A 14690-nucleotide genomic window follows, 5' to 3' on the forward strand; every position below is an offset into this window, starting at 1 on the left:
AGACTGTCTTATAAATGTCAGTGAAATCCTGTTGGTTGATGGTGCTGTTGAGTTTTACCATATCCTCATTGGTTTTCTGTCCAGTTACCTATCAGTTGTTGAGAGGTTTTGAAGTCTCCAGTTTTAATTGTAGATCATATCTTATTTTTCCTTTCAGTTCTCTTAATTTTTCACATAATTATAGCTATTTAGTACATACACCTTTAAGATTGCTGTGTCTCCAGGGCGCCTGGTTGGCTCAGTGGGTTGAGCCTCTGCCTTCGGCTTAGGTCGTGATCCCAGAGTCCTGGGATCGAGCCCCGCATCGGGCTCTGCTCAGCGGGGAGCCTGCTTCCCCCCCCCCTCTGCCTGCCTCTCTGCTTACTTGTTATCTCTCTCTCTGTCAAATAAATAAATAAATAAATAAATAAATAAACAAACAAACAAATAAATCAATCTATCTATCTATTTATCTATCTATCTATCTATCTATCTATCTATCTATCTTAAGGGGGGAAAAAAGATTCCTGAGTCTTCTTTTTGGATTATAGCTGTTATTATCAGGTAATGTCCCTTTTTATCTAATACTTTACTTTGTTCTGAGGTCTGATTTTATTTTTTAATTTTTTAAAGATTTTATTTATGTATTTGAGAGAGAGACAGTGAGAGAGAGCATGAAAGGGGAGAAGGTCAGAGGGAGAAGCAGACTCCCTGTGGAGCTGGGAGCCTGATGCGGGACTTCGATCCTGGGACTCTGGGAACATGACCTGAGCTGAAGGCAGTTGCCTAACCAACTGAGCCATCCAGGCCCCGAAGGTCTGATTTTAATATAGCCACTTCAGAATTCTTTTGATTAATGTATGTATGGTATATCTTTATCCATTCTTCTATTTTCAACTTCCTTATATTGTCTTATTTGAGGTGAATTTTTTGTACACCATACAGGTGGGTTATACCATTCTGCTGTTCTCTTTTAATTGGTGTATGCAGACAATTACATTTAATATTATTATTATTTTGCTAGGGCTTTAGTCTGCCATTTTATTTTATTTATTTTATTTTTTAATTTTTTAATTTTATTTATTTATTTATTTGACAGAGATCACAAGTAGGCAGAGAGGCAGGTAGAGAGAGAGAGGAAGGGAAGCAGGCTCCCTGCTGAGCAGAGAGCCCGACGTGGGGCTCGATCCCAGGACCCTGGGATCATGACCTGAGCCGAAGGCAGAGGCTTTAACCCACTGAGCCACCCAGGTGCCCCTGCCATTTTATTTTTTGTTCTGTTTTTTTTTTTTTTTTTTAAATTAATTTATTTGAGAGAGAGAGAGAGCGAGAGAGATCATAGAGGGAGAGGGAGAAGTGAACTCATTGCTAAGTAGGGAGCCCATGTGGGGCTTGATCCCAGGACCCTGAGATCATGATCTGAGATGAAGGCAGATGCTTAACTGACTGAGCGACCCAGGTGTCCCTGTTTTTTTGTTTTTCTGTTTTCTTTTTCCAATTTCCCTCTGAGTTATATGAGCATTTTTTTAGATTTCCATTTTGATTATCTGCAGTCTGATTGAGTGTTTTATCTTTGCATAGCCTTTTTAGTGGTTGCTTAGGTATTATATTTACATAACATCACAAAACTAGTGTTGACATTTTAACAATTTGAGTGAAGTCTAGAAATCTTATGTACCTTTCCGTCCCTTTACCCTTTATTGTATTATATATAGACCGCCTCATATGCTATCCCAACAGTAAGAGGAAGAAGTACCTTGTTATTACTGAATGAGTAGATGCCCCTACGTGGTCTCCATTGACACTGTGAAGGTGGGAGGCTCATAGCTCCTAGTAGGTATGAAAATCCTGGTTCCCTACTCTGACTTCTTTGAATCCATGCTTGGTGGGAGTGTTGGATGCCTTGTTATAACTTTGAGAGGGTGAAGTCTAGCTTTCCATTTGGTCTTGCTTGTATAGATATTGGTGAGTCCACAGTTTTTCATACAGTGTTTGGCTGAAGTAGAGTGGTTATTGTCTAAAACTTTTCTGTTTTGCTGGGGTGCCTGAGTGGCTCGGTCGGTTACACATCTGCCTTCAGCTTGGGTCTTGGACCTGGGGTCCTGGGATCGAGCCCCGTGTTGGGCTCCTCGTTCAGTGAGGAGCCTGCTTCTCCCTCTCCCTCTACCTCTGCGCCTGCTAGTGCTGTGTGAGCATGTGCGCTCTCACTCTCTGTCAAATAATAATCTTTAGAAAGAAAGAAAGAAAGAAAGAGAAAGAAAGAAAGAAAGAAAGAAAGAAAGAAAGAAAGAAAAAGAAAGAAAGAAATGAAGGAAGAAAGAAAACTCTTCTATTTCTCAGTGCTGCCCCTTTCTTTGTCCTTTGGCTGGGGAGAATAGGATTTTATTGGGGTTTCCCTCCCCCGACTCACCCCATGCCATGTGTCTTGGTGTTTCTGGTTTGTGAGCCTTTCTAGCTCTAAACAAGGCAAAAAGAAATTTTAGCTAACCCACTGATAACACCATTTCTTGAGTCCCAAGGTCCCTACTGATTTGCCTTTTTCTCTACCTTTTAGTCTTCTGTTGTTTATTTTGTATAGACTGTCCAGGATTTATAGTTGTAATTAGTGGGGAGAATAGGGAAAAATATGTGTATGTACTAGTGACTTTAAACATTGAACACTTTTTTGAGTGCTGACTGGCCATTCCTGTGTTTTCCTTTGTGAATGCCTTGTCAACTTTACCCCTGATTTGGGAGGGTGGTTTGTCTTGTTATTCTTTATATATCGTAGACACCAGTCCCTTGTTGAATATGTTTTGTGAATATTTCCTCTTACTGTGACTTGCCTATTCATTTTAACTATCTTTGGATATCTCAGATTTTTCTCTTAAAAATTCCGTGTCGTGTCTAAGAAACCTTTGCCTGCTCCCAAATCATGAAGATGTTTCCCCATGTTTTCATCTAGCAGTTTTATGGTTTTAGTATATTTATATTTATGTCCATGATCCATCTCAATTTAAATTATGTTGCAATGTAAGGATTGAGATTCATTCCCCCCCAGTATAGATACCAAGTTTTTTCAGTAATTGTGGTTGAAGAATATTCTATTTCCCTATTGAATTGCTTCTTTCCCTGTATTAAGAACAGGGATAGGGGGTATCTGGGTGGCTCAGTGGGTTAAGCCTCTGCCTTTGGCTCAGGTCATGATCTCAGAGTCCCGGGATCGAGCCCCGCATCAGGCTCTCTGCTCGGCGGGGAGCCCGCTTCCGCCTTTCTCTCTCTGACTGCCTCTCTGCCTACTTGTGATCTCTCTCTCTCTGTCAGATAAATAAATAAAATCTTTAAAAAAAAAGGAACAGGGATAGTATATGGGGTATAAACTATACAGCATGATAGTATATGATGTACTTAAGAGAATAGGTAAGATGGAATGCTTATGAATGAAAAACCATGAATTATAGAGCCTGATGACCCCTTTTTAAATTTTACACTGTCATTAGTGGCTATTTCATTTTCAGGAGTTGAGTTAGTTTTATTTATTTATTTATTTTTAATTAATTTATTTATTTTTTAAAGATTTTATTTATTTTTTTGACAGAGAGAGATCTCAAGTAGGCAGAGAGGCGGGCAGAGAGAGAGAAGCAGGCTCCCCGCTGAGCAAAGAGCCTGATGTGGGGCTTGATCCCAGGATGCCAGGATCATGACCCGAGCCAAAGACAGCGGCTTAACCCACTGAGCCACCCAGCCGCCCCTGTTTGAGTTCTTTGAGCACAAATGCCCTTTGTCATAGAACTGATATACTTTCTCTAACTTACAAGGTTTGGGAGAAGTTTGAATGAGAAAGCATATAATGATAATAACGACTCTCATTTGAGTGTTTATGATTTGCTAGTCACTTTTTACTTTACTTAACTATCTTTAAAATGTTGCTTTACCTGTTGGGGGTTGTTCATCCAAAGCATCATAGATTACAACATGTTCTATTTTGTAACACATACCTGTGAGTCTCAGTGTTTTTACCTAGTTGAACATCTTGAAAAATTACGTGTTCTTATTTTATTTTCATTGTTATATAATTTGTTATTTAATTTGTTATATAATTATTTGTTATATAATTCTTCACGGTTTTGCTTAATATTTTTTCTCATGTTAGATAAGAAGTAGGGTATCTTGGGACGCCTGGGTGGCTCAGTTGGTTAAGCACCTTCCTTCGGCTCAGGTCATGATCCCAGCGTCCTGGGATCGAGTCCCACATCGGGCTCCTTGCTTGGCAGGGAGCCTGCTTCTCCCTCTGCCTCTGCCTGCCACTCTGTCTGCCTGTGCTCACTCTCGCTTCTCTCTCTATGACAAATAAATAAATAAAATCTTGGAAAAAAAAAAAAAAGAAGAAGTAGGGTATCTTATTAAAATGTATAATTTCAACTTGGCTAAGGAATTCTGTGAATATTCTATTATTGCTAATAGATACTTTTAACAGATTCTGTGTATTACTTTCCTGTGGCTGCTGGAACAAATTACCACAAACTGTGTGGCTTAACACAACAGGAATTTATTCTCTCACAGTGCTGGAGTTCAGAATTTAATATCAGTGGGCAGAAGTCAAGGTTTTTGTGAGGTTACACTCCCTTCAGAGACTCCCTTCAGAATCAGTTCCTTGCCTTGTCCAGATCTGGTGGCTGCTTGAGGCCATATCAGTTGTGTCTTCAATGCCAGAATCTTCAAATTTCTCTTTGCTGTGTCTTGATGTGGCTTTCTCCTCTGTGTGCACCAAATTTCCTATGTCTCCATATGAGGATATATATGATTGTACTTAGGACTTAGATAATCCAGGATAATGTCCCCATTTTAGGATCCTTAATCATATCTTCAAATACCCTTTTATTTGTATTTATTTATTTATTTTGCCATATAAGGTTCACGCGTTGGGATGTGGAGATCTTTGGAGGGCCCAGCCTGCTACAGACTGGTTATATGTTTTTACTAGAATAATCAACAATAACATCAAATAAAAGTAAAAGTGCTGCTTATAAACTTAGCAGTGACAATTCCAAGGATATAAAAAAGAAAAAAAAATCCTTCCAATGAGCATTTTGTCATCGTGAAGTATTCTAAAACTGTTAATTATTATTACTGACCTTATGTGAGGGGAATGGGCAAAGTCTAAGCGAGAAGATTGGTATATTGACCCGAAAGTATAAACAAGTATAAGAAGGCCAATACCCTGTGGTTTCTTTAGTGCATCTGGCTGAATGTCCGCTGACATTTTAGAAATAACTAGGTTAAAAGCATGTATTTTTTAAAAACAGTGAATTTCCTTTGGTTAAAGTTTTAAATTTTTATATCTGCCTCTCCCTTTCTACCCACCTCTCACACCCACCCTTCTTTATAAAGGTGCCCCTTACTGAAGCGGTGGACCCCGTGGATTTGGAAGAATACCTCATTACTCATCCTTTAGCTGTGGATTCTGGACCTTTAAGGGATTTGATTGAGTTCCCTCCAGATGATATCGAAGTTGTTTATAGTCCTAGGGACTGCAGAACCCTTGTGTCAGCTGTACCTGAAGAAAGGTAAGGTGACATTTACCTATTTTTGATTTGAGTGTAACTATGGAAAGGCTACCTCCCTTGATTCTATTTAGATCCTGTTTCTTGTGGTAGTGTTGTTTGTTGTTGCCTAGTATATGATAAGAACTGAAGCAACCAAATTTACAAACATCGGTGCTTTCCTTACTAAATTAAAAATCTGTTTTCTTTTTTAAAATAGTGAAATGGATCCACATGTTCGAGATTGTATAAGAAGTTATACAGAAGACTGGGCAATTGTAATCAGAAAGTAAGTCATATGTTTATTATAACATTAAGAAATGCTGAGTAAGATCTATAAGTGGATTAAGGTAGATTAATAGTAATTATGAGACCCGAACATTCATTTAAAAAAACAGCTGAAGAAACAAAGGAAGGACCTTTTGTATGTAGATATTTTCTCCTTAGGAGTTCTGTAGTTACTGCAGCCTATATCACTTAACTTTCCTTATAAAATAATAGATTTATCAGTAGTATTTCTATATTATTATAAGTCATTGATAACTAATAATATATAATTATAATAATTTATGGTCTAACTCTTTTGGGAAATCATGGGTAGGTATTGATGAATAATTTGCATTTCTCAAAAAGAATCCAGTTTATTAAAACTTAAGTGGCTAAATTAATTTGAATAGCCAGCTTTCCAGATCAAGCTGTTTGAAAGGTCTCCACCCTTTACTAACTAACTAAGTATTTATAGGTCATTGACCAGTATATCGAATCAGGTAAATATTTTTAAAAAGTAATGTTTTGTTCTACCACAAAATTTATTGTTCTAATGAATGTATTTGAGATATCAAGTCAGGTTAAGAAAAAAAAGTACGTTTGCTTTGCTAATTTTAATTTGCATAATGAAGAGTCTTCATACTGGAAATTCTTAGCCTTATTTTTCTAGAAGAAAAATAAATTACTGAAGTAGTGGAGAATTCTGTTATGACATGGTTTTCAGAAATGAAGTTATCTGTGCTAAATTGTACTAGAAACGGTCTTGTATCCTTTGCTTATTGTTTTGCCCTTATGGCTGCTGTCTTATTTCAGTGGGTTTAATATGGTGCTAAGCATCACTTGGGGATACTGCTGACATGCTTTTTAGTTTTAGTGTGACCTAATAAAAGCACAGTCTGCTACCTTTTATAAAGAAGAGCTGTTTTTATGAACTTAACATTTTGATAAGTATTTCAATAGGTAGATTTTAGACATTACTGAAGAAAATTGTTCCTCTGTCAGATAACTCAGGTTTTTGCCTCTAAACATGTATGTTGGAAACTTCTAATTAGAAATCTTAATATAAAGAGATTAGTTGTAAAACATTAATCTCTACTACTTAACTCTCATGGGGTTACTTACCTTGGTTTAGGCAAGAGGGTAAGGTAGTTAACATTTTTGTGGTACTTACTGTGTATCAAGCATTACTGGGCCCTTGATAGTCAGTCTCAGTTAAGGTTCCAACAGATGACAAAGCTCAGGCTCAGAGTAGTTAAGTAATGTCTTTGAGGTCTCCCAGCCAGAAAGTGGGATAGTCTGGATTAGAACCTAGGAACATCAGGTTCTAATGCTTCAGTTTTTCCTGTAACATCAGATATTATTTTATTTATTATCTGCAGTAGTAAATGGCAAAAGGGGCACTTTTGTTGGGCTACAGGTTTTAAAGTATCCCTGAAGGATAGAAGATAGGGTGCGATTGGAACATAAGAGAAAACCATAGTACAGAATAATCTAAGGAGAAGATATATGTAAAAACTTCAGTAGGGTTGTAAGCTCAGAAGTAGTGAATTCAGGCAGGGGAAAGGGTCCTGGGGTAACTGTTGGACATTTGGTTACTTTGACCCCTGTACCATGTGTGCACAGGAATGCCTGCAGAGATATCTATGCCTTTTTTTTAGAGCAATGATTTTGGGGGCTTGAGCTGATAATATAGTGCTCAGGGTGGGCATGCCTTGGAAGAAGGGGCCCCTCAGACCCAGAAGAGTGGATACTGGCAGATTCTGCCTGACAGCATGATTGCCTCTTCTCCACAACCGCCGGATATGGGCTGAGCAGAATAGATAGTGTTTTTAGGTGGATATGGGGTTATGGATTTAAAAATGAGCACAGAACCCAGAATTGCCCACGATTTAATGAAAACCAGCATGCTTCAAAGAGAATTATCAATCTCCAAGTAACAGAACAATTTAAAGTTGGCAGTAGTTAATAGAACACAGATCAAGACCCGTAAGTGTAATTAATATCCTCAAGGAGATATGAAAGGATGTGGTAGACATATGAAAATCAACTAGTTATCTTTAGAAATTAATATTTTTTTCAGTGAAAAAATATTAAAAATTCAGCAGATGGGCTTAATGGCAGAGTGGGCATGACTGAGGAGTGGAATAGTATTCCATAAGATGAAACCACACTATTCGTCTATAATTCAGCACAGAAGGATAAAGGGACAGAAAGTACTTCATTTATTTATTCATTCAGCAAGAACTTGCTGAGAGTCTGGAATGTGCCAGGCACTATGCTAAGCAGTGATAATACAGCAGTCAACAGCTCTGTGCCCTCGTGGAGCTTACTTTCTAGTTGGGGATGAGGGCAGTGGACAGTAAACCAACACAGATAAATACTAGTAGGTGTGGTGGAGGTGACTCTTATGGAGAAAAAAAAAATAGGGTGAGGAGGATAGAGAGATCCAAAAAGAGTGGACCAATTTCCTGCAAGGAAAGAGGTCAGTGTGGCTGGAATAGAATAAATGAGGGACAGCATGCTGAGATATGAGGTCCTAGCGATGGTGGAGGTGGTGTGTGGAGTTGGATGGGTAATCATAGAAAGTCTTACAGCAATCAACTAGCGGTCAGAGTGATAATTTAGGAAGAATATTGATCATGAATCATGTCATTCTTCTCATCTCTTGTGAATTTTATACTGTCAATATTTTAGGACATAAAGGAGATAGAATTGAACACATTTCTAGTTTATAGGAGCGGCTTAGCATGCAATTTTACAAATTAAGGAACTTAAAACATTTCATGAAGGATAAAACCTTTCATGTTATTATATTGAATATCTTTATTTTAGTTCTTTCAGAGAAGAATGCTTTCTTTTATTTTGTGATTACACTGGGATAATGAACATCATGTAGCTGCTATTTTATTATCTTTAGCAACAAGACACAATATGAATCATTCGTATCAAGTGTGATTCTTTACTATTTCTTAAATTCAGTGGTGGCAGGAACCATATCATCCTCTGCAGTCATAATTGTTTTTGCTCCAATTAAAATTTTCCCCAGGTGGACTATATGAGGTGTGGAACAGTAGTTGCTCTTTTTTTTTTTTTTAAAGATTTTATTTATTTATTTATTTGAGGCGGATAGAGAGAGAGAGAGCGCATGAGCAGAGCAATAGGGTCAGAGGGAGAGGGAGAAGACTCCCCGCTGAGTAGGAATTCCCGAAGTGGGGCTCCATCCCAGGACCCCCAAGATTGACCTGAGCCGAAGGCGGACGCTTAACCATCTGAGCCACCCAGGCGCCCTATAATTGCTCTTTGACCTAAATGTCTGTTTAATGTTCTTGGGTATTGGATTTTTAGGAAAGAAGTTTACATTAATTTAAGAATTATTTTAAGTCAAATATATATATTATGTAGCAATATATGTTAACTGATATATGTATACAATGGTGTAGATCTTGCTCTTTTTCCTTTTTAAAGTCTGTAGCTGTAGCTTGTTTAAGATCTTTTATCCTTGATGACATATAGGAACTTTTATTTTTGGCTATTTGAAATTTTAAGATTCAGTGCTTCATGGGTGCCTGGGTGGCTCATTCAGTTAAGTAGCTACCTTCAGCTCAGGTCATGGTCCTGGGTTCCTGGGATCAAGTCCTGCATCGGGCTCCCTGCTCAGTGGAGAGCCAGCTTCTCCCTCTGTCTGTTGCTCTGCCTACTTGTGCTCTCTTGCTTTTTGTCAAATAAATAAATAAAATCTTAAAAAAAATTCGATGCTTTATATTTTTCTGCCTTTTAAAAATTTATACTGTTGGGGCACCTGGGTGGCTCAGTGGGTTAAAGCCTCTGCCTTCGGCTCAGGTCATGATCCCAGGGTCCTGGGATTGAGCCCCACATCGGGCTCTCTGCTCAGCGGGGAGTCTGCTTCCCCCTCTCTCTCTGTCTGCCTCTCTGCCTAATTGTGATCTCTGTCTGTCAAATAAATAAAATCTTAAAAAAAAAATAAAATAAAAATTTACACTGTCTCATTCTATTCTTTAACCTGGCTTCCCATCCTTTCTTTTAACTGAAAAAAAAAAAAAATCATCTGGATTGAAAGTACAACTTAAGTTAGATATACATGGTTGTTGTAGAAAGAAGGAGAATATGACTTAATGTCTGGAATCTCCTAATCTGCTCTCTAGTTGGAGTAAAGGAACTTCGAATGGAAGTCTTCTTAAACTTCTGGTTCAGTGTTGAACATAATCAAAACTGCTGGAATGTATCCTTATTAATGTAAAGAAATAATGCAGAGAACAGTTGGCTTGTTACATAATGATGAAATGAAAAGTTTCCCAAAAACTGACATTTACTTAACTATTTTATTTTGAATAGGTATCATAAACTGGGAACAGGATTTAATCCTAATACGTTAGATAAACAGAAAGAAAGGCAAAAAGGTTTGCCAAAACAGGTCTTTGAATCTGATGAAGCTCCAGATGGCAACAGCTACCAGGATGAGCAAGTAATGTCTCTATTTTTAAATGACTAAAAGAAATAATTTTAAAGTAGTTTATTTTTTAATTTCTTTATTAATATATTTATATTTAATGTTTTGCATGACAGGATGATCTTAAAAGACGTTCAATGTCAATAGATGATACTCCAAGGGGTAGCTGGGCCTGCAGTATTTTTGACTTGAAAAATTCGCTTCCTGATGCTTTGCTTCCCAATTTACTTGATCGAACTCCCAATGAAGAAATAGACCGTCAGAATGATGACCAAAGGAAATCGAACCGCCACAAGGAACTCTTTGCTCTGCACCCATCACCGGATGAGGTATAGATATTTGGATATGAAGAAGCAGATGATTAAGATAGGTATTTGGGGAGTACTGCATACAGTATTATAATAATGTAGGGAATAAAACTTAATAGAAACATAGGTATAATTTTAGTAAATGAAATATACTTTTTATTTTAGTGAATATATTTAATGTAATGTAATGTAACTTCTGTGAATTGAGCACATTTAGACTCTAGTTATTTGTTTGAGGGTAAATTGGTCCTTGTTTTCTGTACTCAGTTGTGAAGACTCTGCATATTAGATTAATAAAATAGGTTCTTAAAAAATTATCAGGAGTTGAAATGTGGTAAGAATGTTCATTTTTAATGTTGCTTGTCTATTTGTAGGAAGAGCCAATAGAACGACTTAGTGTTCCTGATGTGCCCAAAGAGCACTTTGGTCAAAGACTTCTTGTAAAATGTTTATCACTCAAGTGAGTATTCATTTTGTTTTCTCTATAACTTTTATTTTTCAAATAATATTTTGAGTGTTAGTATAACAAAATCACAATAGACTTTATGCTTGTATTTGTATCCATTTGAGAAGTATTGTTCTATACATAATTTTAAAGGCTACTAAGCATTAAAACTGATGTATGAGGGATGCCTGGGTGGTTCAGTGGGTTAAAGCCTCTGCCTTCAGCTCAGGTCATGATCCCAGTGTCCTGGGATCGAGCCCCGCATCGGGCTCTCTGCTCAGCAGGGAGCCTGCTTCCCTTCCTCTCTCTGCCTGCCTCTCTGTCTACTTGTGATCTCTGTCTGTCAAGTAAATAAATAAAATCTTAAAAAAAAAAAAAAAAAAAACTGATGTATGAAGCTGAGCTTAAGAACATTTTTGGCTTGCAGGTGGAGATGACTCTTTGTCACAGCTATATATAATTAGTCTTAAAACTTGAAAAGCATTTCCTAAATATCTCGTGTTTGCCAGATGCTCTACTTGGCTTGGGGACTATAAAGGCAGAGTAGCTTATCTCTTGATTATACATTTGTTTCATGGTAGGCTTTGTGGGTATTTTTTTTTTTAAGATTTTGAAGTACATATTTAAAAAAAAATTTTTTTTATTAACATATAATATATTATTAGCCCCAGGGATACAGGTCTGTGAATCGCCAGACTTACACACTTCATAGCACTCACCATAGCACATACCTTCCCCAATGTCCATAACCCAACTAAGCTCTTCCTACCCTCTCCCCGCAGTAGCCCTCACTTTGTTTTGTGAGATTAAAAGTCTCTTATGGTTTGTCTCCCTCCTGATCCCATCTTGTTTCATTTATTCTTTTCCTACCCCCCTGAAGTACATATTTTTTTATGTAAAAAAATTAAGTGACTTCTGATCTAACAACATCAAAATGATTTATCTTGAATTTATATTGTTTCACAAAGTGCTTCCTCTTATTTTAATTTCTCCTTATTTTAATTCATCCTGTCTTCAGTGTAATTGTATAAGGTAGATATTTTATTCATTTTACAAATGAGGAAACCAGGATTTAAAAATATTAACAGAGGTTAACAGGCATGCTCATTGTTTTGCACCCAGTAACAGAAAAGAAACTCTATGTTCTTTTCATTATATCATGTTAATATTATAGTTAATTGTTAGTTCTGACTTAAGAAAAAGGAAGTTTCAATTCATAGACTTTCTAAAAACAGCAATTCATAGGGATAGACCACTTCTACTTCTGGATAACTTGGAGAGTTTTCTTCCTTTGAAAGTCAAGGCATTATATATTTAGTTAGATTTATCTAGACACTTGTTAGTGTTTTAGTGCATTGAGTCTTTTGAATATGAGGACAGCTAATATCAGTTCTTATGATCTTTTTTTTTTTTAAGCAGCTTTATTATGATATAATTTACATATAAAATTCTCCCTTTTAAAAGTCAGTGGTTTACTTATTTGTCTTTGAAATTTTAATTCTAGTATAGTTAACAAATGGCATTATTACTATTTTGGGGTGTACAATATAGTGATTCAGTAATTGTATGTATTACTCAGTGCTTAAGTGTACTCGTAATCCCCTTCACCTATTTCACCCATCTGCCAACCCACCTCCTCTCTGGTAACTATCAGTTTGTTCTCTACAGTTAGGTCTGTTTTTTGGTTTATCTCTTTTTTTGTTGTTCATTTGTTTTGTTTTTTAAATGCCACATATCATTGAAATCATTTGGTTTTTGTCTTTTACTGATTGAGTTATTTCACTTAGCATTATATTCTCTCTCTTCCTTTCTTCTCTTGCTCACTTCTTTTTTTGGGTAAATATTTATTTATTTATTTGAGAGAGAGAGAGCGTGCACAATTGGGGGAGGGTCAGAGAGAGAGAGAGCGAGAATCTCATGGGCTGAGTGTGGAGCCCAACGTGGGGCTCGATCTCATGACCTGAAGGTCATGACGGGAGCCGAAATTATGAGTTGATTGCATAACCACCTGAGCTATCCAGGCCCCCCTCTTGCTTACTTCTCTCATGATTTTCTGGCTTTCTTTAGTGATATACTTAGATTCCTTTCTCTTTACTTTTTGCATATCTATTACTGGTTTTAAATTGTGGTTAATTTGTGGTTAAGTTTGTATGTAACATCTTATGCATAAGCAGTCCATATTAAGTTGATGGTTGCTTAAGTTTGAACCCATTCTTTACTCCCCTGCCTTTGGCTCTCACATTTTAGGTATATGGTGTCATATTTTACATTCTTTATTTTGTGAGTATCTTGATTGATTTTTATAGGTATACTTGATTTTTGTGCTTTTGTGCTTTCTACTTTTCTTACTCCTGCTTATGGTCTTTCCTTTCCATTCAAAGAATCACCTTTAACATTTCTTTTTTTTTTTTTTTTTTTTTTTTTTGGACAGACAGAAATCACAAGTAGGCAGAGAGGCAGGTACAGAGAGAGGGTGAGGCAGGCTCCCTGCCGAGCAGAGAACCCAATGCGAGGCTCGATCCCAGGACCCTGGGATCATGACCTGAGCCGAAGGCAGAGGCCTTAACCCACTGAGCCACCCAGGCGCCCCACCTTTAACATTTCTTGTAGGGCTAGTTTAGTGCCAATGAGTTCTTGTAACTTTTAGTTGTCTGGGAATGTCTTTATTCTCATTCTATTCTGAATGATGGCCTTGCTGGATAAAGTATTCTTGGGTGCAGGTTTTTTTTTCTTTTAGCACTTTGAATATATCACTTTGAATATAACCTGCAAAGTTTCTGCTAAAAAATCAGCTGGTAGCCTTATGTGGTTTTCCTTGTATGTAACTGTTTTCTTTTCTCTTGCTGCTTGTAAAATTCTCTGTCACTACCTTTTCCATTTTAATTACTGTGTGTCTTGGTGTGGACCTCCTGGGTTGATTTTCTTGGGGTCTCTCTCTGCCTCCTCAGTTTAGATTTCTGTTTCCTTCTCCAGATTTGGGAAGGTTTCAGCTATTATTTCTTCAAATAAGTTTTCTGCTCTCTTTCCTCTCTCTTCTCCTTCTGGGGTCTCTTTGATGCAGATGTTACTATGCTTGATGGCCTTACTGAATTCTGTAAGTCTTTTTTCATTTTTTTTTCCTTTCTTTTATTCAGCTTGATTGCTTTCCATTACTCTGTCCTCCAGGTCATTGACCCCTTCTTCTGCTTCCTCTAGTCCACTTTTCATCCCATCTCGTGTATTTTTAATTTCAGTTACTGAGTTCTTCATCTTTGGTTCTTTTTGATATTTTCTGTCTCTTTGTTGAGTGTCTCAGTGAGGTCCTCCCCTCTTTTCTCGAATCCCATGAGTATCTTTATGACCATTACTGTAAATTCTCTATTGGTCATATTTCTTACCTTAGTTTCATTCAGTTCTCTTGCTGTGATTTTGTCCTTTTTTTTTTTTTTTTTTTTTTCCATTTGGGACATATTTCTCTTTCTCCTTATTTTGTCTAACTCTCTGTGTCTGTCTGTGTGTTAGGAAAGTCAGCCAAATCTCCTGCTCTTGAAAGTAGTGGTGTTATGAAGAATGGGTTCTATAGTACTCTGCAGTGCACTGTCCCCTCTTCACCAGACTCCAGTAATTCAGGGGATCTCCGAGGTGTGATGCAGTTCACAGTTCAGTTATCTGCAATGACTCTTTTTGCCTGTTGCGGGCAGGTTTTGGTCCCTGTGTTGTTA

At 37.2% G+C, this 14690-nt stretch overlaps 1 protein-coding gene across 1 annotated transcript in view; it reads left to right on the forward strand.

Annotated features, from left to right (window-relative positions):
• Nucleotides 1–14690, forward strand: part of DOCK7 (dedicator of cytokinesis 7) — a 221984-nt gene that overhangs the window by 31692 nt on the left and 175602 nt on the right. Inside the window, 5 exon segments of the mRNA XM_047723748.1 lie at nucleotides 5350–5525; nucleotides 5722–5790; nucleotides 10122–10251; nucleotides 10353–10565; nucleotides 10919–11004. Of these exon segments, the coding sequence (XP_047579704.1) occupies nucleotides 5350–5525; nucleotides 5722–5790; nucleotides 10122–10251; nucleotides 10353–10565; nucleotides 10919–11004 (674 nt within the window).

The sequence above is a fragment of the Lutra lutra genome, chromosome 4 (genome assembly GCF_902655055.1).
Source record: "Lutra lutra chromosome 4, mLutLut1.2, whole genome shotgun sequence".
Taxonomy (NCBI): Eukaryota; Metazoa; Chordata; class Mammalia; order Carnivora; family Mustelidae; genus Lutra; species Lutra lutra.